The sequence below is a fragment of the Oncorhynchus tshawytscha genome, linkage group LG24 (genome assembly GCF_018296145.1).
Source record: "Oncorhynchus tshawytscha isolate Ot180627B linkage group LG24, Otsh_v2.0, whole genome shotgun sequence".
NCBI classification, from domain to species: Eukaryota; Metazoa; Chordata; class Actinopteri; order Salmoniformes; family Salmonidae; genus Oncorhynchus; species Oncorhynchus tshawytscha.
Window position 1 is genome coordinate 1510912 of NC_056452.1, and position 24320 is coordinate 1535231.

The 24320-nt window shown below is 40.9% G+C and overlaps 1 protein-coding gene across 1 annotated transcript in view; it reads left to right on the plus strand.

Moving 5' to 3' along the window:
• The window catches only part of LOC121840656 (cadherin-23-like), a 237881-nt gene that overhangs the window by 169302 nt on the left and 44259 nt on the right, over positions 1–24320 (plus strand). The window contains exon 9 of the mRNA XM_042305196.1: positions 17026–17104. Within this exon, the coding sequence (XP_042161130.1) occupies positions 17026–17104 (79 nt within the window). The remainder of the gene's footprint in view (positions 1–17025; positions 17105–24320) is intronic.

The window sequence follows — 24320 nt, forward strand, 5'->3', positions numbered from 1 at the left end:
AAATACATGTAGATACATTTGCATATTTGCTCAAATGCATGTAATGTCTGATATTTCAGAAATGCATGGCCATTACATCTAGTTTACAGGGTTGTAAAAGTAGTTCCTAATTCTGCTTCTAAACTTGTTAAGGATAGGGGGCAGTATTTCCCCTTTGGATGAATTGCGTGCCCATAGTGAACTGCATCAAAATCTGTCCTAAATTGCTAATATATGCATATTATTATTATTATTGGATAGAAAACACTCTGAAGCTTCTAAAACCGTTTGAATTATGTCTGTGAGTATAACAGAACTCACAGGGCAGGCAATCTTCCAAACTAGTTTTGGAATCCTGAAAGTTGGGGCAACTTTGACGTCATCGCCCCCTCCCTTCCCAACAAGTTATGGATCCGGAAACACTTCCTATGTCTTCCACTAGATGTCCTCATTCAGTAGAAAGTGTAATGGAGCATTTGCTGTGAACTTTGACCTAATGGGAAGGAAAGTGCTACAGTGTCGCAAAAGATTCATGTGCTTGAAGGCGCGTATGCGTTTGGAGTGCTTCGTCTGTTCCAATCAACCCGAGATGAACTAGGATTACCCGGTTGGAATGCTATTCGTTTTGTACGTTTATAACATCCTGAAGATTGATTCACTTAGTTTAACCAGTTTCGTCGACCTGTAATATGTAATTTGGAAGTTTTGATGCAAAATTATCCTGGACCAGAAGTCATTTTTTGGGCATTTGAGCTGAAAGTGGTAGCAGATGCTGCTACATGGACACTAGAATTGAACATTATGAAACAAAACAATTTATTGTTGAAGTAGGACTCCTTGCACTACATTCTGATCGAAGACCATCAAAGGTAAGGGAATATGTATGTTGTAATTTTGTATTTCTGTTGACTCCAACATAGCGGAGAAATATTGTTACGTCTGAGCGCTCTCAGATTATTGCAATGTTAGGCTTTTTCCATAACGTTAAAAAAAATGTGACACAGCGGTTGCATTAAGAACCAGTGTATCTTTTTAATTATATGTAGAACATGTATCTTTAGTCAAAGTTTATGATGAGTATTTCTGTTATCTGGCGTAGCTTTCTATAATTCCTCGGACATTTTGGAGAATTTTCTGAACATGGTGTCAATGTAAACCGAGATTTATGGATATAAAATGCATATTATCGAACAAAACATAAATGTACTGTGTAACATGTCATATGACTGTCATCTGATGAAGATTTTCAAGAGGTTAGTGAATGATTTTTTTAAATCCTGCTTTTTGTCATTTTATCTTTTGTGGTACAAAATGGCTATGTTTTCACTTTGTCTTGGTGGTGATCTAACATAAATATATGCTGTGTTTTCGCCGTAAAACATTTAAAAAATCTGACATGCTGGGTAGATGAACAAGGTGTTTATCTTTCATTTGAGGTATTGGACTTGTTAATGTGTGGAGGTTAAATGTTTCTAAGAATATTTTTGCATTCCCTGCGCCACTGTTTCAGCTGAACGGGGGGTTGTAGTTCCTGTAGGGGAACCCATAGGCTTAACAAGTTTTATATTACTCTTTACGTATTGATGAATAGAGAGCATTTTCTTTGTGCCACCAAGCCAACACTTTTTCAGTGATATAATTTAAATTGTGATGGTGTGTAAAATAATGACCTACGATTTCACCAAATGTTTACATTCTGTCATAAGAGCACATGTTCAATATAATACAAATCAAGTTTTCCTATCTAAAGATGTAAAAAAATAAGACTATTAGTAAGTGCTCTCTTCAGCTTAATTAAATAATGAAAAGGATTGAGTGTCAAAGTGTCGGTCTACGTCTTGTGCTTCGAGTGAGTGATATGTATGTACGGCTTTACAGTGGATGGTTAGCGGTGTTATGGTGCGTTCGTAATCAAGTGGTAATTACTAGTTAAATCAGCCATGAATTACCTTATGGCGGGTGGAATGGAAGCTTGTGTGCAACAGGCAGGGTAAATGCAAGATTCACACATTTATTAAATTGTTAAAACATTTATAGCCTGTCTATCGATGAGTAACAGGGTTGACCCATTCAGTTTTTCATTCAGTTTTCTAATCTTTTTTTTTACATTTTCAAAAAGAGTAGAACCTGCTTTTACAGATTTTATCAGATTTTCAATGTTTCTTTGGAAATAAATATTTAAAAAGGAATAGTTTCATCATATTAAAACAAGAGTTCAATTCAAGTAACAGGATGGAGCTTAAAATGAGGGAAATACGTAAATGAATCGCTAATCAATAAATAATAATCTTCAAAAATAACTTTGTCAAAGCAACACAATAACTAGGGCTTTACAATGATGGTGCAAACTTTTAGTATTTTAGGGGGTTAGTGGGTTAAAATCTCCCTTGAACACACAGAGGTCCATGTACGTGTGATTCATTTTTTGTGTTAAAAAGGAGGAATCAGCAATGTGAAAAACAGAAAAATTGCTTGTTTTTTTGCATATGAAACCAAATAATTATCTTGTTTTTGTATATGAAACCAAATAACTTGATATTTCGATTTTCACGTGCGTGAGGTTAAATGTGGAATGCCTGCGCTGATCCTCAGCACAGGGGCCCCTCAGGGGTGCGTGCTCAGTCCTCTCCTGTAATCCCTGTTCACTCATGACTGCACGGCCAGACACGACTCCAACACCATCATTAAGTTTGCCGATGACACAACAGTGGTAGGCCTGATCACCAACAGCGATGAGACAGCATATAGGGAGGTGGTCAGAGACCTGGCCATGTGATGCCAGGACAACAACATGACCAAAATGACCAACAACATGACCCTCAACATGACCAAGACTAAGGAGATGATTGTGAACTACAGGAAAAGGAGGACCGAGCACACCCCCATTCTCATCGATGGGGCTGTAGTGGAGCAGGTTGAGAGCTTCAGGTTACTTGGTGTCCACATCACCAACAAACTAACATGGTCCAAGCACACCAAGACAGTTGTGAAAATGGCACGACAAAACCTATCCCCCCTCAGGAGACTGAAAATATTTGTCATGGATTCTCAGATCCTCAAAAGGTTCTACAGCTGCATCATCGAGAGCATCCTGACTGGTTGCATCACTGCCTGGTGTGGCAACTGCTCGGCCTCCGAGGCACTAGAGAGGGTAGTGCGTACGGCCCAATACATCACTGGGGCTATGCTTCCTGCCACTAAGCTAAGGACCCTGGGTCTAAACACCTCCCTCTGCAACTGGATCCTGGACTTCCTAACGGACCGCCCCAGGTGGTAAGGGTAGGTAACAACACATCCACCACGCTGATCCTTAACACGGGGGCCACTCAGGGGTGCATCCTGACCTCTATTCCAGGCGGTGTCAGAGGAAGGCCCTGAAAATTGTCAAAGACTCCAGCCACCCTAGTCATAGACTGTTTTCTCTGCTACCGCATGGAAAGCAGTACCGGACCACCAAGTCTAGGTCCAAGAGGCTTCTAAACAGCTTCTACCCCCAAGCCATAAGACTTTTGAACACCTAATCAAATGGCTACCCAAATTACTTGCCCCCATTGTTTATTTGTTTCATATACAAAATGGAGATCATTATTCGTTTTCATATACAAAACAATATTATTTATTTATTTTTATTAAATGGTCTGTTTTGCTCCATTTTAACACAAAAAAAAATTAACCACATGACATGGACCCACAGAGGTTGCACGGAGGGACATGTCAAAATGTTGGCACTTTGGCAAGTGTTTATTCATATTGAAAATTCAATTTATTGAATTCTCCATTTGGTCTATATTAAAAGGCACTTCATTTCATATAACAGGCTTTAAAATGCAATATTGGTGCTTAATGTCTACGTAACATATTAAAGGGATATCATTTTGCAAATGGGACTCATTTTGCGAAACGACCCAGTACACATTAAGTTCTGCCCGTTGTCGATCTCGTCAAGCATGGAGTCACTACATAGACTCACTACGTGTCCGATAGTATATCATCTGTGTCGTGATTTTTGTATTCATTTAAACGCATTTAAATGTGTGTTAGTGCTTTTGGTATGGTTTTGGTATTTGTCAAGAACAATAAAAAAGCATTTTGACAAAATATATTGTAGCACGGTAGCATTTTGTTGACTGTGTTGGAGAAAACTGAGGACGGATCAACAACATTGTAGTTACTCCACAATAGTAACCTAATTGACAGAGTGAAAAGAAGGAAGCCTGTACAGAATACAAATATTTCGAAATGTGCATCCAGTTTGCAACAAGGCACTAGTAGTATTGTAAAAATGTGTGGCAAAGCAAATAACTTTTTGTCATGAATACAAAGTATTATGTTTAGAAGGAATTTTTAGGTTTTTGCTTTTGGTATGGTTTTGGTATGTGTCAAGTACAATAAAAAGCATTTTGACAAAATATATTAGAAGACTATTAGAAGTGTAAGGGTTGTCGTCGGTGGAAGAAGGAGAGGACCAAAGTACAGCGTCGTTAGTGTTCATCTTTAAGAAACTGAACACTTCAAAAATACAAAACAACAAAGTGACAACCGAAACAGTTCTCTGGTGCAGACACACAAAGACTAAAAATAAACACCCACAAAACACAAAGGAAAACAGGCTACCTAAATATGGTTCTCAATCAGGGACAGCTAGACAGCTGCCTCTGATTGAGAACCATATCAGGCCAAACACAGAAATAGAAAATATAGAAAAACTAACATAGACTGCCCACCCCAACTCACGCCCTGACCATACTAAATAAAGACAAAACAAAGGAATAAAGGTCAGAACGTGACAAGAAGGCTTTGTCTCAGTGCTTTTTGGTCTCCCATGAGATGGATTGTCATAACAGTTAATGTGGCTTCTGAAAGTACTTTTTCCACATTGTGTTGTGTTTCAGATTGAATTTGAAATAGATCCAATTCAGATTTTGGGATCTCATAATACCTATAATGTTAAAGTGTAATTATGTTTTTTTTAAGTTTACAAGTTATTTAAAAATGAAATGGTGAAATGTCTACTGTCAATAAGTATTCAATCCCTTTGCTTTGGCAAGCCTAAATACGTTCAGGAGGAGACATTTGCTTAACAAGTCACATAAATTACACTGACTCACTCTGTGTGCAACTAGTGTTTAACATAATTTAAAAAAAATACTTCCTCATCTCTGTATCCCACATATACAATTCTCTGTAAGGTCCCTCAGTCGAGCAGTGAATGTCAAACACAGATTTAACCACAAAGACCAGGTATGTTTTCAAATGCCTCGCAAAGAAGGGCATCTATTGGTAGATGGTTGAGCATGGTGAAATGATGGTGTATCAATACACCCAGTCACTACGAGGGCTGCTTCCTAACTCATTTGCCAGAGAGGAAGGAAGCCACTTAGGTATTTCACCATGAGGCCAATTGTGACTTTCAAACAGTTATAGAGTTTAATGGCTATGAAAGGAGAAAACTGAGGATGGATCAACAACATTGTAGCTACTCCACAATACTAACCTAATTGACATAGTGAAAAAAAGGACGCCTGTACAGAATAAAATTATTTCCAAAACATGCATCTTGTTTGCAACAAGGCATTAGTAATATTGCAAAAATGAGGCAAAGCAATTCACTTTTTGTCATGAATACAACATATTATGTTGGGGCAAATCCAATACAACACATTACTAAGTACCAATCTCCATATTTCCAAGCAGAGTGGTGGCTGCATCATGTTATTGGTATGCTTGTTATCATTATGTACTGGGGAGTTTTTCAGGATAAAAAAAAGTCAAGTCTGGTTCAGTCTGCTTTCCACCAGACACTGGGAGATTCATTCACATTTGAGCAGGACAATACTCTAAAACACAGGACAAATCTACACTTGGTTGCTTACCAAGAAGACAGTGTATGTTCCTGAGTGGTTGAGTAAAATGTTTGACTTAAATCTACTTGAAAATCTATGTCAAGACCTGGAAATAGTTGTCTAGCAATGATCAACAACCAATTTGACAGAGCTTGAATAATTTTGAAAAGAATAATGGGCAAATGTTGCAGAATCCAGGTGTGGAAAGCTATTAGAGTCTTAGGTGCTTCTACAAAGTATTGACTCAGAGGTGTGAATACTTAAGTAAATTTGCTATTTCTGTATTTCATTTTCAATACATTTGCAAAAACATTTTTTTTTTTAAATGTCCTCACTATGGGGTGTAGTGTGCAGAGAATTGTTTTTATATATAATTTGAATTCAGGCTGTAACACAGCAAAATGTGCAATCATTTAATGTATTTTAGAATGTATTTGGAAATACATTTTCCTACTATCAACAAACTATTGATAAGCTACCGATTACATAGTTATGTTTGGTTTTGGTATTCTGGGGGGAAGGCTGTGAATTTCTGCCTAAATTAACTTTCACAAGTTAAAAGTACATATTTGACCTTTAAATCGGACTGGCAATGAGTAAGGATAAGTATTCAAGAGAAACACAGCATCAAACAGAATAGATTTTCACCGTGGTTAAGCCGTTCACCGACCCCCAACTCCTCAAGGTGGTAGAGATTGCCATTACAGCTGAAACAGAGACCGAGATGGTGGAGGTTCATCTCATTTTTGTGGTCGAAATCAATGCAGAAAGGGGGCAGAAAATGTCTACATTCATGGACAAGATACTGAGCGAGGTTTTGGAAATTGAGGCTTTTACACCTCTGGTCATTGAGAAGGCCCACAGAGTCACGCCTGCACCTTAGAGCAGGCCCTGAGTGAAGGAAACAGAGGTCAAGCACTATCATCAGGCGCTTTTAAATGAAAGAGATAATGCAGCTGTCGATAAACCAAGGGAGAACATTCTTCAAGGACAAACGCACATCTATCTTCAATGGCTATTATTTGAAACTTTAAACTATACTGCTGAGCTGTTGCAGAAAATAAAAGATTATAATGTGATCAATTGAGAATTGGCAGCCAAAACATCACATACTCTCTGATGTTCCCTGCGAAGCTGCGTGTCACCCATGAGAGCAAGACCCACATCTTCTGTGCCTGATGCCAAGTCCTTCCTGCGCTCCGTTGGGATTACACCACCTTCCAGATTTGAGGAAAGGGTCCAAAAAATATACAGACTACAGTACAGTATGTGGCAAACTGTTGGGCCAGTCAGAAGGACTCAAGGCCCAAGCAGTAGCCTAAATCTCTACCGCGGAACATTTTCCAATCCACATTGACTACTAAAGCGACCCCTTGTTCATAAGGACTAGAAACTATTTGGGTTTATGCTAATATTTGGGACCTTATTGCTGGACTTATTCAGCAATCTGTAACCTACAGCTTGTCTGGATGGTACAGTGCCTCGCGAAAGTATTCGGCCCCCTTGAACTTTGCAACCTTTTGCCACATTTCAGGCTTCAAACATAAAGATATAAAACTGTATTTTTTTGTGAAGAATCAACAACAAGTGCGACACAATCATGAAGTGGAACGACATTTATTGGATATTTCAAACATTTTTAACAAATCAAAAACTGAAAAATTGGGCGTGCAAAATTATTCAGCCCCTTTACTTTCAGTGCAGCAAACTCTCTCCAGAAGTTCAGTGAGGATCTCTGAATGATCCAATGTTGACCTAAATGACTAATGATGATAAAGAACACCACCCTGTGTTCTTCTTTTAATTTCACTGTTCAGTCTCCTTTAGTGTTGATTTTCTTGTTGTTCCTCTGTGTGTTTGTTGCTCTGTTTTGTTTGTTGAGAAACAAAATAGCATTTCTTTCTGCAGTTATGGGTACAAGGAAAAGGTGCATTCAAATCAATGACTGTAGTGATTGATATTTACACTTTATACTGACAATGACGTCACTTAATAACATTCAGATTTATAATGTGAAGTGCTTATACATGTGGTCAAATGGAAAACAATATTGACACAGCTAAAACAAATGGATTTTGACATCGCTCTCCTCCAGGAGACTCACTTATCAGATAACGAGCACAAAAAGCTTAAATGGAAATGGGTTGGTCCAACTTTTTTCTCTCCTGACGTCTTTTACATTGAAAAATAAGGTAACTCATTCAGAGGGTCAGTTTGATATTATTCAGTGCCCATTATTTGGCATTCATTTAACTTTTGCTAATATACAGTATATGCACCAAATTATGATTCCCCACAATTTATTAATAGATGTTTCTTAGAGATCGCAAAGCAGTCAAATACACATTGTGTAGTTGGAGGTGACTTTAATTGCATTTTATATCCACATATGGATATAAAATGGTCCCATATTCAAAATGTCTAGAGCAGTTACATTTCTCTGTGAAGAACAGGGGTTTATTAAAATTTGCAGAAAGTTACACCCAACATTAAAAATTACACCCAACATCTAATCCCTATGGCACTTAATCTAGGATTTACTTTTTTCTTATCCCTCAGATCTTAGCTCATCAGGTAGAAAACTGTATTATTAATAACATTACCATCTCGTATCATAGTCCTGTATCCCTAAAACTAAAGTTAAACGATTGACTTCCTGGTACATACAGGTGGAGGCTAAATGCTTCTCTTCTTGGAGAAACTTGTTTTCAAAAGGTTATTTAAGCTGAAAATTTTGTCAATTTAAATCAACGGAAGGTATCAGCCCTCCACTTTTATGGGAGAATGCCTTATTTTAGGAGTCAAATTATAACCTCTTCATATCTGTTCAAAAAAGTATGTATAAAAAAACAAGAGAAGATTGAGAGTGAAATCTCCCCCTTAGAGGAAAGACAAACGAAACAAGGAACACTAATTCAGTTGAGCTTATTACGCTTCTTACTTATAAAGCTGAGGGTTCTATACTAGGCCTATACTCAGGGAGACAAACCAGGGAAACTTCTTGCACTGCAACTGAAAAAGGATGCAGCTGAACAATATACTCTCTATCAGAACTGTACTGGGCAAAGTTACATCTTGCCCAGGGGTTTATTGACATTTGCAGAAAGTTATACCCAACAACAAAAGGACACTTTTTTTCTGTTAGCAACATTAAATTAGTTTGGTTTTGGGGAGCGCTTTTTGAAATAGAGTTGATATATGAAAGTCCAAAATCATGTTAGAACAAATGGGGATATGTTGCATTCTTTTTTGCTACAACGTGGAAATCGTCAAGGAGATTTATTTGCCCTTAGTATAGAAACTCTGACGAAAGCTATTCAAAGTGCGATAAACATTCATGGTCTGCAGGTGGGGCCAAAAGAACACAATATATCTCTATATGCAGATGATGCCACAGAGGCTGAGACAACAATTCCAAATATATTTAAATGAATGGGTGAATATGGTGCTACATCAGGCTGTAACATTTACGTTACTGAAACTATTGCAATGATGACATTTGTGCTGAAAACTCAAGCATCAAAGGCAACTACGCATTTAAGTGGACTGATACGAGCATATGCTACTTGGCTGTTAATGTTACGTCAGACTATGGGAAACTATATGCTTTGAACTACTCCCCCCCCTTCCCCCTGTGATTAGTAAAATCACTGAAGATCTAGATGCAGGTCGGGTCTCTCCAGTGAAAATGAATATCTTACCAAGACTGCTTTATCTGTTTTCAATGCTTCCTCTAAAAACTTGCCTAAATACAGCAATAGGCACATTTTTAGGGCAAAATAAGAAGGCTTTTATATGAGTTATAAAAACTGCAGCTGTCCAAATTATTGGGTAGGCTTGGCCTTCCTAACCTTAAATTGTATTTCTGGGCAGCGCAACTTAACCACATGGCATCATGGATTCAACAACCAAAGGATTTGTCATGGCTTAAAATTGAGAATCAATATTGTGCTACAATGCCTTTACGTTGTCTACACTTTACAGCAGACCCTATTTCTGTTGTGAGCATTAAACCAAATCAAATTATCACTCATACATTGACGTTCAACAGAAATATAAACTGATTAATGACATTCCGAGACACTCACCTACATTCCACAACCCTGCCCTCCGTCCTGCTTCCTAGAGTCTCAACTGTTGAAAGGCTCAATTAAAAGGCTTAAATAATTTCAAGAATTAATTTTATCCCAAAGAAATGTTTATAGGTACATTCAAGTAAGGCAATTCTAATAAAAAATGAAGTACAATTTTGGTCACTTGCGCCGAATACAAGAAGTGTAGACTTTGTCAGGAAACGCTTACTCCCGAGCCAATTCCCAGCAATGCAGAGTAAAAAAATGGATTGTTAAAAAAGGATTGTTACAAAAAATTACTGAGCCGAATTACTTTATCAGGGGGAAAACATTGGGACTGTTTCAAACTTTTATCACAATATCATTAACATTCTAATATTATCTTTAGATAATCTTAAGAACTCATGGTAGGGTGAATTACAGGTGCATATATCAGAGAAGAGTTGGGGGAATGTATGGAAAACACAATATAAAGCTACTATAATCAAACAATGGACTTCCAACTCAATGTACTACATCGTCTTTGTATGAGCCCTGATAAACTTGATAAAATTAACAAAAAAATATCCGCTACGTGTTGGAGGCAGTGTGGACAAATAGTTACTTTATCACATATATTTTGGCAATGTCTGAAAATCCAGAGTCAATTTGGGAGACCTCTCTCCTCTCTAACTGCACTACCCCATCCCTCTCTCTTGCCTTCTCTTACTCCCCCTATTTCTGTCCCCTCCCTCACTCCCCCTTCATCTTGTCTTCCTCAGTCCCCCTCTCTGTCCCCTTTCTAATTGCGCTGCTCTCCTTGCTCTCCTAGTACCATCTATGCGGTGCGGTAGTGAAATGTCAAGTGCTAAATTTCAATGCATATTAACTGGGTATGACTGAGGCGACGCCTGGTGTCTCCCCAACTCTCCGATAAATCAGCTGTCACAACGAAGGTCAGGGGGAGCGGTAGTGGGAAGAGACGAAGGAGAGAGAGAAGAGGAAGAAATAAGGTATGTGGGAGAAAGAGAGAGTAAGTGAAAGAGGGTTGAGGAAGAAGGGAGGGAGAGAGAGAGAAAGGAGGGGGGGGCAGAGAGAAAGTGTGGCTAACAGAGTTTTCTGTCTTCATGAAGAGCTACTGGGTGGGTTTGGCTTTTACTACACCCTACACTAACACACCTGATTCAGCTGATCAAAGTCCGGAGTAGTAACTGATTAGTCAAATTAGACGTGTTTAGAATAGAGTTGGAACTAAATCCTGCACAACCAGTAGCTCTTACAGCCCCCCAAAAAAAAAAAAAAAAGATAATGACATTGAGACTTTTCCTAAAAATGTTATATGAGATTGGAGAACACATTGGGAGGGGTCTTAGACCATTCCTCCTTACAGAATCTTTCCATATTTTGATATCCTTCAATTCTAACCACAGGGTTTCAATGGGGTTCAAATCCAGAGTCAGTGATGGCCATTGCAATATTTAGATTTTGTGGTCAATTAACCATTTATTTCTGTATTTTGATGTGTGCTTGAGGTTATTGTCTTGCTGGAAGATCCACTTGTGGCAAAAATGTATAAGCAAGATAGCCTCAAATCATCCAAGATCCACCACTAGGGCTGTTGCGGTGACTATTAACTCCACACTGGTGGTTATGAGTCATGAAGGCAGTCAAATTCCATGTGTCCGTTTAGTCACGGTAAATAGGCTTCTCCAATCTTTGATGCTGCTGATGGTCATTCGTGAAATGAACACGAGGGGAGACAGAGAGCTGGTTCCAAGCGCAGGGCGCAGCAGGTGTTCATTGCAAAGGACCACATGAGGAGGCATGTAGCTGGGTCCAGGGGCATGCAGAAGGTCATACACAGGGGTCCAAAAGGGCAACAGTACAGGCAGGGAAAGACCAATAACGTAGTCCGGGATATCAGGCAATAGGTAGATAACAGGAAATCCGATAGGCTAAAGTACAGAAAGGGAATAGGCAAAAGGCATCGTTTGTGAAGCAGGCAAAAACTATCATAAACGGGAGGAGTAAATCACAGGGAAAAACAGAGCTCTGTAAGATGTGTGTCACAAAACAAACGATACCTCACAGTGATGGGGTGCAAAGAACTGAACTAAATAGTGTGTCAACAGGTGATTAGAATTCTGGTGATTTGGATCTGGAGAGTGAGCTGCGCTCAGGGCATCTAGGTGTTTGAGGGTGTGAGTTGGAAGCAGCCATTACAATTAGTAGCCTACCAAACTTGCTAACTGCCTGGTACTCAGCACTCTATTGTCCCAATCACTCTGACATCAATGCAAATGTATTCGAAAATCTAATCCAGCACTTCTTTAGAGCCCATGAGCTCATGTTGCGCAACATTTCTATAGGTTATGCAATTGCGCTAGAAAACAGAGTGATGGCCAATAATAAAAAGAGGAGGATCCCATCAGCTTTCTATAGGCTAGGCCATCTGTATTTATTTCTCAACTTTCCTAATATTAAGCACATTGTTTATCTTTACAACATGGCTGGCATGAAACTCAACCACGGGAAAAGCGTCCTCCATTCGCTATTTAAATGCATCAAGATGATGTATTTTTTCCCGCTGCCCCTGTTTCGAGACAGGTGCATGATAATGGTCCATTCTAAATCAAAACAAATTTCACACATATATTATTTAGTATATGTAAAGACAAGATTAAATCAAGAATAATCTGATGGGTGACAATATTAGCCTTTCACTTGTGAATTATATATTTTCACTTGTGAATGATGCCAGTATAAGAAACTGCATTTTTTTTCCCCATGGGCAAAGAAATTCTAAAGGAGTGATGAAATTAATTAACAGTAATTTTGATCCAAATGTGCAAATTGTCCAAACAGATCCTCAAGGTAGATGGATTATTTAAAATATGTTATGTTAAACAGATATGGCTTCCAGCTTCAGTCATTTTTGCAGTTTGTTCCAGTCATTGGCAGCAGAGAACTGGAAGGAAAGGCAGCCAAAGGAGGAATTGGATTTGGTGTTGACCAGTGAGATATACCTGTTGGAGCGTGTGCTATGGGTGGGTGCTGCTATGGTGACCAGTGAGCTGAGTTAAGGCGGAGCTTTACCTAGCAGAGACTTGTACAGTTGTGGCCAAAAGGTTTGAGAATACCAAATATTAATTTTCACAAAGTCTGCTGCCTCAGTTTGTATGATGGCAATTTGCAAATAATCCAGAATGTTATGAAGAGTGATTAGATGAATTGCAAATAATTGCAAAGTCCCTCTTTGCCATGCAAATGAACTGAATCCCCCAAAAAACATTTCCACTGCCTGAAGATAGATGGGGCAATCAGTTCCCATATGGTGTCCAGGGCACAGCTGAGGGCAGAGGGTGGTCTATAGCAAGCGGCAATGGTGAGAGACTTGTTTCTGGAAAGGTACATTTTTAAAAGTAGAAGCTCAAATTGTTGGGTACAGACCTGGATAGTAAGACAGAACTCTGCAGGCTATCTCTGCAGTAGATTGCATCACCGCCCCCTTTGGAAGTTCTATCTTGTCGGAAAATGTTATAGTTAGGGTTGTAAATTTCAGGGTTTTGGGTGGTCTTCCTGAGCCAGGATTCGGACACGACTAGGACGTCCGGGTTGACAGAGTGTGCTAGAGCAGTGAATAAAACAATTTCAGGGAGGAGGCTTCTTATGTTAACCTGCATGAAACCACAGCTTTTTTGGTTACAGAAGTCAACAAATGAGAGTGCCTGGGGACACGCGGGGCCTGGGTTAATCTCCACATCACCCGAGGAACAGAGGAGGAGTAGGATGAGGGTACGGCTAAAGGCTATCAAAACTGGTCGTCTAGTGCATTGGGGACAGAAAATAAAAGGAGCAGATTTCTGGGTGTGGTAGAATAGATTCAGGTCATAATGTACAGACAGGGGTATGGTGGGGTGCGAGTACAGTGGAGCTAAACCCAGGCATCGGTTGATGATAAGAGAGATTGGCACTAGTTATGCTGGGTGAGGTCACGTCATGTGTGGGAGGTGGGACAAAGGAGGTATCTGAGGCATGTTGAGTGGGACTAGGGGCTCCGGAGTAAACTAAAACAATGATAAATATCCTAAACAGTATACAAGGCATATTGACATTTGAGAGAGACAAAAACTGAGGTATAAAGCAATCACAGGTGTTGATTGGGAGAGCTATCTAAGACAACAACGTGTAAGACAACAACAGCTAATCAGCTAAGACAACAACAACAGGTTAAATGGCGATGAGTGGGTAAAGAGGGTCGGTTAACTACATACAGGGCCTGAGTTCGCGGCAGGGCCCGACAGATAAACAAATGTAAACAAAATGGAGTACCGTGATTAATGAACAGTCCAGCAGGCATCAGCTATGTAGCCAACTGATCATAGGGTCCAGTGAACAGCAATAGATGGAGATGGGAAGCCGAAGAGTAGTTGTTACTACGCTAGAATGGGGGAGACACAATGTTTAAAGTTAGCAGGCCGGGGTGAGTAGAAGCGTCTGCTCCGACGTCCGGCAAAGGCCGGGTTGAAGGCACAGCGGATGGAGTTTCATCGGCAGACCAGTTGTGGTAGTATGGCGGGGCACCGTGTCGTCAAAGGGTCCAAGCCAGATGGTGAAAGAGGTATTGTAGTTGTAGTAATTTTGTTTGCTAGCCGGGAGATGCGCGTGGCTCGCAGTTAACTGGTGCTAGCGCCGGGGCAAGGGCATTAGCTGCTATAGCCACTCAGTAGCAGATAGCTAGCAGCAATGATCCGATGCAAAGGTCCAGAGCTTGCGGCAAGGGAACCGGTGGAGCAGTGGATTCTAGCCGTGTTTGGGGAGAGTCCGGGTGACCACTGAGTACGCCGGGAGGTGGGCCTGGCTCAGGGCTAGCTTCGGGGCTGGTTCACTCGATGGCAGCTAGCTAGCTGTGATGATCAGGAGTAATGGTCCAGGGTTTACGGTGGGAGTTCGGCGTTGTAGTGGAGAAAACAGTCAGATACTGGTAGGCTGGCAAGTATTATGCAGGCTAAAAAAAAGAGCTGGTGTCTGTGCGGAAGGTAAAGGCTGCTAGCAGTGGCTAACAATGACTAAATAGCTGGTAGATAATTATCTGGTTAACTGCTGATGGGCTAGCCTCTGATGGAGGTTCTGGCTGTAAGGTTAAAAAAAAATAGTGGTTCCGTATCACATTGGGTGAGGCAGGTTACCGGAAGGTATATTTAATTTAAAAATGGAAAAGAGATTGAAAATAAAATTGAAATATATACAAAAAAAGACAAAAAATACAAAGTACACGAGAGGACGACAAAACACGTCTGCATTGCTTCGCCATCTTATTTATTTATTTTTTATAAAAATGCAGATAAAAATGAAGATCTATTAGGATTTTTAAGAATTATCTTTGAATGACAGGGTCCTGAAAAAGTGACATTTCTTATTTTTTTTGCTGAGTTTATATACTGAGATCATGTGACACAGATTGCACACAGGTGGACTTCATTTAACTAATAATGTGACTTCTGAAGGTAATTAGTTGCACCAGATCTTATATTGGGGCTTCATAGCAAAGGAGGTGAATACATATGCATGCTCCACTTCTCTGTGAATTTCTTGAAACAACAATTTTTTTTTCATTTCACTTTGGACTATTTTGTGTATGTCACATGAAATCCAAATAAAAATCCATTTAAATTACAAGTTGTAATGCAACAACATAGGAAAAACGTGAAGGGAGATGAATACTTTTGCAAGGCATGGTTAGTGCCACGATACTGTAAATGTGCTATTCTGACACACTCCTGCCCTCAGATCATATTCTAACAGGCATCTGTTATTTTCAGTTTGCTAGTGTTTGCCTGTGATAAGCCACTGGGCTTGACTGACTGAGTGGGTGTCAACTGTCCTCAAGGCTGGTGACATTTTCACGTAAACAGATATCAAACACGTAGCCCTGTCATAGGTCATTTTTCAAATGCCATCCCTCCCTCTCCTTGTCTTTCTTTTTCCCTCTCTCCAGCTCTCTTGTTTCTCTCTCTCTTTCTATCTCTCACTCCTTCCATCTCTCCCTGTCCCTCTCTCTCCCTCTATCCCTTTCTGTCTCTCTCATTCCGCAAAACATCCATACAAAACTTTGATGGCAGGTTGAGATTGAAACGTATTTGTCAAAGAACAGCATAGGGACAGATTTTTGGGCTGTTATGGATTTGTGTTGTCAGAGATGCCATTTAAACCCTTTCTGGGACAAAGACAATTTGGCTGTCAAACTGGTGAGCTGAAAGGAAAGAGAGAGGGAGTGGGAGAGGGGAGGGTGTAAGGTAGCATTGTACAAGGATAAGGGAAACAGAAACAGAGAGGAGAGGAGGTGAGAGCTGAGAGGGAGGGAGGAATGGTAAGAGAGGGTGAAGGGTAGGGGGTTTAAATGCCGGTTGATTGAACATGTTTCACTTGTGTGGACAGCAGGAGAATATTGCTCATATTACTTCAGCTCTCTCCATCTCTCTCTCGCTCACTTTCTCTCTCCGTCTCTACCTACCCTCTCCCATCTCCATCTCTCTTCCCTCTGTCTCTGGTAGTGATCGCTCCAATCTAAAATACCTTTAATTGATTCTGCTGTAATTAGTCAATGACAAAAGATGCTTTGGCAGAATTGGAGCATAAACATGCTCAGACACAATTTGCTGGATCAATGGGAGGCAGAGAGGGAGAGAGGGATGGAGAGAGAAGAGGGGGGGTGTTTTCTGGTCGGCTTAGCAAAGGTAGCGAGAGAGAATGTGAGAGAGAAGGAAAGGGAGAAAGAGAGAGAGGGATGGAGAGATGTTTTTAAGCACCGCCACCTTGTCGGATTGAGGCGCGGAGGCCGAGAACACTGCGGATCAAAGACTTTTCAAATAGCTTATTTTTCTTCACCCCTCTCTCTCTCTCTTTCTCATTCTCTACTTTTTTTCATGAGTTGCAACCTCATCTGCTCAGCTGGAGAGTTTTGAAACGATAGGTAGGTAGTGTGTGTGTGTGTGTGTGTGTGTGTGTGTGTGTGTGTGTGTGTGTGTGTGTGTGTGAGGAGTGTCTTGGTGTGGCAGAGTCTAAGGGGATGAGAAGTTGTGCTTACTATAGTGTCTACAAGATAATAAGTGCTCTAAACCTCTTTTTTTCCTATGTGTGTATGTCTACAGGGCTATGAGGTGCGCAAGATAAGAGCCATTGACCAGGATCTGGGGAGACCGAGAGGCATCGGCTACACCATCATCTCAGGTCTGTCACAATCAATTAGTTAATCAATCCCCATCACACTCACACACTCACTCACTGCTTATTATTGGGTGTTAGGGTTGTAAACTAAACATTGCTTTGAGAGTTGAACTGACCATACCAGATCATACAACATACAATACTATCAGAAGCACAGTGTTCTTTGTTTCATGTCTGCAGGCCTTACCATTGCTGAGATATTACAATGTTTGTGTCAGTATTCTGGGTCAAAGTGTCGCAGGACATAATGCACAGGTCAAAGGCAAAGCCTTTTCCAAAAATGGCACCACAATGACACAGGTGGACTAAGATGAACAAATATCAACTCAAATATCGCAAGATAGGAATGTCCTATGAACAGGACTTTTTCAGGGGTTATACAATAATATGAACATGTTAAATTAAATCTTTCCGCTGACCAGGTGAATACAGGGTGTGTGTATGATCCCTTACTGATGCCACCTGTTAAATCCACTTCAATCAGTGTAGATGAAGGGGTGGATTTTTGCCTTTATACCTCGCTTTTTGTCTCTCTCATCTTGTTACAACTGCGAGAAGCATTGAGGTCAACATGGGCCAGCATCCCTGTGGAATAATTTTGACATTTTGTAGAGTCCATGCCCCGACAAATTGAGGCTGTTCTGAGGGCAAAACGGGGCTGCAACTTAATATTAGGAAGTGTTCCAAATGTTTTGTACATGTACTGAACAAAAATATAAACACAACATACAGTTCAGGAAAGGAAATCAGTCAATTAAAATAAATTCATTAGGCCCTAATCTATGCATTTCACATTCCTGGGAATACAGATATGCATCTCTTGATCACAGATATCTTAACGAAAAAGGTAGGGGTGTAAACCCTGGTGAGAACGAGGAGCTTCCCTGAGACGGTTTCTGACAGTTTCTGCAGAAATTCTTCGGTTGTGCAAAACCACAGTTTCACCGCTGTCTGGGTGGCTGGTCTCAGACGATCCCGCAGGTGAAGAAGCCGGATGTGGAGGTCCTGGGCTGGCGTAGTTACACGTGGTCTGCGGTTGTGAGGCCAGTTGTACTGCAAAATTCTCTAAAGCGACGTTGGAGGCGGCTTATGGTAGAGAAATTAACATTACATTATCTGACAACATCTCTTGTGGACATTGCTGCAGTCAGCATGCAAATGTATCACTCGCTCAAAGCTTTAAACATCTGTGGCATTGTGTTGTGTAACAAAACTGCACTGTATTTTAGAGTGGCATTTTATTTTCCCCTGCACAAGGTGCACCTGTGTAATGATCAAACTGTTTAATCAGCTTATTGATATGCCACACCTGTCACGTGGATGGATTATTTTTGGCAAAGGAGAAATGCCTACTAACAGGGATGTAACAAATGTGTGCACAACATTTGAGAGCAATACACTTTTTGTGTGTGTGGAACATTTCTGGGATCTTTTATTTCAGCTCATGAAACACGGAACCAACACTTTACATGTTGCGTTTATATTTTTGTTCAGTGCATTCTCTGATCCTTTGAGTGGGTGGAAAACATGCCAGTTCATGCTGCAAAAGTTCTGATACATTTGGAGGATGTCCTCTGGAAGTTTTCATACAGTAATTAATGTGTAAGTCTATGGAAGGAGATGAGAACCATGAGCCTCCTAGGTTTTGTGTTGAAGTCAATGTACCCAGAGAATTACAGAACAGCTCCACCTTCAGAGTGCTGTTTATTTATTTATTTAATTTAACCTTTATTTATCCAGGCAAGTCAGTTAAGAACAAATTCTCATTTATAATGACGGCCTACCAGGGAACAGTGGGTTAACTGCCTTGTTCAATGACAGATTTTTACCTTGTCAGCTTGGGGGTTTGATCCAGCAACCTTTCAGTTACTGACCTAACGCTCTATCCACTAGGCTACCTGCCGCCCCAGAGGTAACTGTATACCTTCATTGCAAAACAGTGTGTTGTCATCAATTATTTGGTTACATGTGAATATATTTAGTATTGTTTTGTCAAAAAATAACTTTTTTCGAAGGTAGCACTATATTTATTTGAATGAAATTTACTGAGGAGGATGGTCTTCCCCTTCCTCCTCTGAGGAACCTCCACTGCTAAAGGCACAGTATCATGTGAGATCACTTGTCAAGTCAGTCAGTCATTGCTACAGATGTGCTCAATAGTGCTTGAGCACATTGTATAATGTTGGAGCTCAATGGTCAACACTGTGTTGACTTTAATGTTCTGGACAAATCCTGTCTTCATGTCGCACACGTCGCTTTGGCTCTCTCTTCTCCTGTAGCTCCAAGCAATCGGTCTCCTTCACTATGTCTCCCATTAGCTCCTCTGTCAGAAACAGCTTGAATCACTCTGCTGCAGAAGGAGATGGCAAGGGGCTTTGCAGGAGGGGTGAAATGGCTAGCGGCCTTCCAGCTACCTCAGACACACTTTTGGCCTGCCTCCATCACCACCAGCATCTTCAAGGGGACCTGGAACATCATCGGTGGGCAGGGGGGCCTCTGATTTAGGGTTCTCAATGGCCACAAGGTTGGGGGGACCACTGTCACTGTCAGAACCTGATTCCTCACTTTCATACTCAGACTCATTGTCAGAATTTACTCATTTGTAAATTGTCTCCTTTTGAAAGACATTGCTAATGCTATAGCTTAGCCCACTAGCTACATACATAAACAACACTGAGTGGCTCTGAGTGAGTGTTAGAGGTTACGTAATTGACTGCCGGCACCCGCCACTTGTATCAATGAATCATTATAGTTTGTGAGGTAATAATTGATTGATTTACTGTTTCATGTGCATGTTTTCAAGGTCTGGTGACAAATCATGCATTCCGATTCCTGCATAGATTGTAAAGGACACATATGATGTGTGTAAAATAATTTTGTGAATGATGTACTGATTATGATGAAGACAGCTTGTTGACATGTTTGTTGACATCATACAATGCATTCTGGGTTTCACGTAAACGTCTGTCAGATCAAAGATGTTATAACAAAATGAAGTGAAGGGATAAACTCATATTTCGAGTAAACTTCTGGAGGTGAATGATGGGAAGTGAATGATGGTAGGTGTTTGTGTATACTTACAATATACAGACTAATTGGTCAGAAGAGGGGTAAAAGATACTTCATTCTAAATGCAATTGTTCCTGAGGACCTGAGGATTAAATGTATTCAATGTTTATTTTACTTTCACCAAAACAAAAAAGCTAGAGAGGGAGACCGAGATCACGGTAAGAGAGAACATCTCTGCCCTACGCTCAGTTAGCTAACGGTGGCTTATTAGCCACATTCTGGTGGTGAATCTACGATCACCTCAACAATTTAACTTGAAATCTTGATAGCAGCATAGCAAGACGTGCAGTGATATACATTTTTTTTGTGTATTTCGTCAAATGTATATGGTCAAGCACTGAGTGTAGATGAACTCTTGCTTACAATTTACCAAGGCAATTTTTTTGTAGCTTTCTGATAAAATATGTCAATTTAATTCATAGTTGATCAAAATATCATGATTTATAAAGTGAGCACCAGAGTCAAAGTAGAATTCTAACTCCGCGTACAGATTTAGTCACATTACCTATTTTCTGGTGATAATCATAGAGAATAATACACAAGGCTGATTCAAACACACACCATTCATTATGTTCATATAATCAATAAAGATCATACATCAGGGAGTTTGGCTGCTATACCACCTCTGCCTGGGTTGTATTAGGACACTGTAGCAAAACATGTTGTAAAGGAAACCACAAATTAGCATTTACTATATTATTGGACAAGTTTGTAGTATCTCTCTCTAATTCTTTTGACTGGGCATGTTTACCGATGATAGGAAAGGACCAGTGTCAGTTCAGAAAGCTTATTAGCAGTCTAAAGTGAACAACAAATCCATTTGTCTGGTTTCTTCCACCCATAAATGCGTTATGAGTTATCGTGTTACGACACTTTCACAGGAAATGGGGAGTGATAGAGAACAGAGGACACTGGTGGGAGGAGCTATAGGAGGACGGACTCATTGTAATGGCTGGAATGTAATAAATTGAACGGTATCAAACACATCACACATGGAAACCATTCCAGCCATTACGATGAGCCCATCCTTCTATAGCTCCTTTCACCAGCTTCCTCTGATAGAGAGATACATTACAAACATGTAAAGGCATAGTATCATGTAACGTGTGAGTCTGTGCCTGTCTGCCTGCGCACATGATGTGATGTGTGTCAGAGACATTACATTTTATCAACCCACGACTAAGTTGTGTTACAATACCTTTAGGGCTCCACCAAAGTTAGACAGACAGAGACAAAATATCCTGTAAACCAACATACAGGCTTTGAGCGAGTGAGTGAGTGAGTGAGTGAGTGAGTGAGTGAGTGAGTGAGCGAGCGAGCGTGCGTGCATCCTCGGTGATGTGCTTCATGTCTTTGTATCCCACAAAGTACAGAAACTTCAAACAGAACTATCTTCCACATACTGTACAGTATGTACTGCAGCTGAAAATGACTATTTCCAGCCAGTCTGTATTGTGCTGTAATGCTAGGAGACCTACTTTATGTTTTTTTGTTGTGTGACTCAAACCGAGTTGTGTGGGTTAGGGTGGCTGGGACCGGTTCTTTAGCCTCTTAGACCACAGTGGACAGAGAAATAGAAGCCAGTTTCATCAACGATACTGTATATTACAAAAGTAACTGCAAATCAGTATAGCTAATTTTCCCCCAACATCGGACACTTTCTAGCGGTTGGAGGACTAAATCACCTCGACCTAAAGATTTAAATGGACTGGAAAATAACGGTAAGTTTTGCGACTAAAGACACCCTTCTAGCTAGCTGACCACTGATTTGTATTGCAATTTATGTAAGTTAAGTTAGGCTTTGAGAGTTTTCTAAAAAGTAATATGAATACACATTTTGTGGGACACGCTGTATATTGTACAATTTGACTGCACGACAGACCACACATCATTTAACTCTTTACCTCTGAAATATAGCTAACACATTTGCTAATGTTGCTAGCTTGGTTGCTAAATGTTGATATAACTGCTAAGTAAGCAAAAAGGAAAATAATTTTAAGTGTTAGATAATACATATCACGAAAACAACTGAATGTTGTCAAGTTTACCGTATCAAAATTGGAGTCTTCTGACGGGGGTGTTTTGCACAAATATCTGCAAAAATATTTTTAGAACTTTGAACCATTAACTTTTCATCTTTTCATCTTACAACAGCTGCGTAGAGGCAGTATTTAGTAAAATGTTACAATGTATGCATCAATATTAAACTAATTGGGACAGTATTTGTTTCAGATAACATCAAACAAAAAACAGTTACACTTTCAATTATTGTGAAATCGTTCATCACCTTTCAATGCCTTAACTTTGAAATGTAAATGCTTATACATATTCAGATAGAGCTATCTTTCTAGAATGTGTATAATATGCCAAGTTATTTAGCTACATGTATTTACCACCACAGCATGGAGAAAGCCATGAGGAAGCAGTGGAGTGAGATGGACATGTTCCACGCCATGGAGGACTGCGGGGCAGGGATGGCTAGCCGCCAGGCTGCCAAGGTTAGGCATCTTTTGTTTTTAGGAGATTACCACGTCTATATGAATTTTATCTGCAAGTAACAGTTTTATTTTATTATCTACCAAGGTGCATGGTGTACCTCGGCAGACCCTGGCGGACAGGCTGGGAGGCCGGGTAATCCATGGTTGTCGCGGTGGACCACCCACATTGCTTGCACCAGAGGATGAAAGTTCACTGGTGCAGTACTGTATCTACAACGCCAGCCATGGGTTCCCCTTCACCAGACAGAGGCTGATGAAATACGCAGGTATTTGGGGTTCTATTTGTTTATGCATGTAGAATGCTGGACTGACTGTTCTCAATGTGTTTGATGTAAATTTGGATGTGTATGGTGATGCCAAAACAATAATTTTCATCCTGGATGGATACGTTTATATTCTATTCTATTGTAAGTTTCGGGCACCCAGGGGAAACAATCCCACCACTTGAGAAGAGGTGGTGGGAAATATTTAGGAGGACTCACAAGAACCTGAGCATGAGGAGGCTGGACACCCTGGACAGGGGGAGAGCTGAGTGTGCCACACGTTCGACGATAGACATCTTCTTCACTTCTTATGAAAAGCACTTGGAGGAGAGTGGGTTGAGGGAGAAACCCAGACAAATCTATAACTGAGATGAGTCTGGATTTTGTAACAACGACCAGAGCAGGCACAAAGTGCTTTCTCCCCGGGGCGCAAACCACATGTACCAGCAGGCTCTGGGGACCAAGGAGCACATCACAGCGCTGGCCTGCTTCAAAGCAGCTGGGGAGGACATCTCCCCATTTATCATCTACCCCAAGCGTTTCCCCGGTGGCCACTACACACTGGGAAGCCCCCCCCCAAGGCATGTATGGACGGTCAAACAGTGATTACATTGACGGGGACCTGTTCAGGAAGTGGTTTCAGCATTTAATTAAGCATGCAGTGAAGGAGCACCCTCTCCTTGTCCTCTTTGATGGGCACAAGAGCCACATGGACACGGATGTGCTCGCGGCGGCACTAAGGGAAGGGGCTATACTTCTTTGTCTTCCACCACATTGCACCCATGTCCTGCAGCAGCTGGACCTGGCATACTTTTGCCCTTTACAGGATGAGTTCTCCAAGGTAGCTGGAGACCATTTTGACCACTCCTACGTGGTAAAGAAATCAGAATTTGCCATAGTATTCCACTACCCGTACCAGCACTGCAAGGACATGCATTATGTGGTGGACTGGTTTTGACCCTTTTGACCTTTCGGCCATTGAAGGGTCCCGTTTAATGCCGCTTCTGTTTCTACCGGGTCCCACCACCACGCCTCCTAGAACCGGTAGCACTGTGCCATCCATCAGCACCTCCACTACTCCTGGAACCAGCAGCACTGCGCCGTCCATCAGCACCTCCTCCCCAGCGATCACAGGAGGACCCTCAGCCCCTGCTCCAGTCTGAGCTTCATCCCTAGCTCTAGAAGAGCTGATGGCGAAGGACCTGGGACATATCCTTAATGTCCTGAAGTATCGGCTAGAGTGATACAGAAGACTCCCTATGGATGCCACATGCCTTACCGGGGAGGAATACACGCGCCAGTGGCAGGAGAGAGGTTAGAAGGAGAGGGCTAGCATAAAGCATAGAGGTCTTTAGCATAGCATAGAGCGTCGGGCAGCCCTCAGAACAT